This window comes from Otolemur garnettii, unplaced genomic scaffold (genome assembly GCF_000181295.1).
Source record: "Otolemur garnettii isolate 467f Iridium unplaced genomic scaffold, OtoGar3 scaffold00008, whole genome shotgun sequence".
Classification (NCBI taxonomy): domain Eukaryota; kingdom Metazoa; phylum Chordata; class Mammalia; order Primates; family Galagidae; genus Otolemur; species Otolemur garnettii.
The window spans coordinates 16986482-16988067 of record NW_003852403.1 but is presented as its reverse complement, the minus strand read 5'-3'; the positions used below and the strand labels follow the sequence as shown (position 1 = coordinate 16988067).

At 40.0% G+C, this 1586-nt stretch overlaps 1 protein-coding gene across 1 annotated transcript in view; it reads right to left on the bottom strand.

Moving 5' to 3' along the window:
• Positions 1 to 1586, bottom strand: part of DNA2 (DNA replication helicase/nuclease 2) — a 42672-nt gene that overhangs the window by 39885 nt on the left and 1201 nt on the right. The window contains exon 2 of the mRNA XM_012801305.2: positions 24 to 206. Coding sequence (XP_012656759.1) covers positions 24 to 206 — 183 coding nt within the window. The remainder of the gene's footprint in view (positions 1 to 23; positions 207 to 1586) is intronic.

Genomic DNA, 1586 nt, shown 5'->3' with positions numbered 1-1586 from the left:
AAAAAAAAAAAAAAAAGAATTACCAGTCATTCCTAAGGATGCATCGTTCTTTATATTCCAGTGACTGGGAAGCAGTGATGATTAGTTGCTTTTCATGGTTTCCCTCTTCATTCTGTACAACATCCACTGCTAACACCAAGTACCGGTTATCCATTCCTTGGGTCAGCACGGTTTTAGGAAATGAAGATACCACTTTCTTCTGAAATCTAAAGCATACACATACAAAACTATTTTAGCACAACTGCGAAATAAGAAGCCACCCAATCTCTTTTATCAACAAACAAACCTTCTAGTTTTCTATACTTGTTTCTTCTGGAAAGCTTATCATAATGACTGTTAGCTACAATAGGTAAAATTAAAACAGCAAAGACATAGTAGAAAAATTCCTACTATAAAACGTCCCAGAAGTAATGGCATTTAAAACATGCTTACAATATGGAATTTTCCATTTTAATCTCCATGAGTTCTGTGGGAACCTATCTCTGAGGATTAAAAATAAATTGGAAAATCTTAATAAATTTCTACCACTGGTGTAAACCTTCCCAAAGTACAAGTAACAGACGTTTTGGGCACTAATTTTTCTTTTTTTTTTTTTTTGAGACAGAGTTTCAAGCTATTGCCCTAGGTAGAATGCTATGGCATCACAACTCACAGCAACTTCAAACTCTTGGGCTTAAGCAATTCTCTTGCTTCAGCCTCCCAAGTAGCTGAGACTATAGGCGCCCGTCACAACACCCAGCTATTTTTTTTGTTGCATTTGTCACTGTTGTTTTAACTGGCCTGAGCCCAGTTCAAACCTGCCAGCCTCTGTGTATGTAGCTGACGCCCTACCCACTGAGCGACAGGAGCCTCCTGGACACTAATCTTTTTGTAAATAAGAGACATAAGTTATGGAAAGTGTACTGTAGGTAGTTCACTGGAGTCCTACCATGAGCTAAATAAAGAACTGCACTTAAAATCATCCGGTCCAACCGGATGCAAGTATTTAATGCAAGTATTTAATGCAAGAATCTCTCTATAAAATCTTATTAGGGACCAACTAGCCCCGACTTTGTAGAGAAAGCAAGCTTAATACCTGTCACAGTAGCTCATTCCTTTATAGAGTAACTCAGAAGTTTCTCATCTATATTTATAAATGGTCAATTTCACAATACTTTTATCCAGTAGTCTAAGCTGTTGAAACTTATGCAAAATAATCTCTCCTCCAGAAAACAGCCTTTCTTCCCCCACCCCTTGAGACTATCTTGCTCTGTCACCGTGAGTAGTGTGGTGGCCTCTCCCTAGCTCACTTCAACCTCAACTTCCTGGGCACAAGCAATCCTCCTGTCTCAGCCTCTGAGCAGCTTGTACTACAGGCACATACCACCACACCCAGCTACCTTCTCTTATTAAGTACTACTTATTCTTCCCTGTCTAACTGCAGCATGAGCGAGTGACCAAATAAGCATCCAAAGTCATTATCTCTCCAATTATTACAACAAATGCCTTTCACATTACACTATAAAAATCACCTTCCGGGCTCGGCACCTGTGGCTCAAGTGGCTAAGGCGCCAGCCACATACACCTAAGGTGGCAGGTTCGAATCC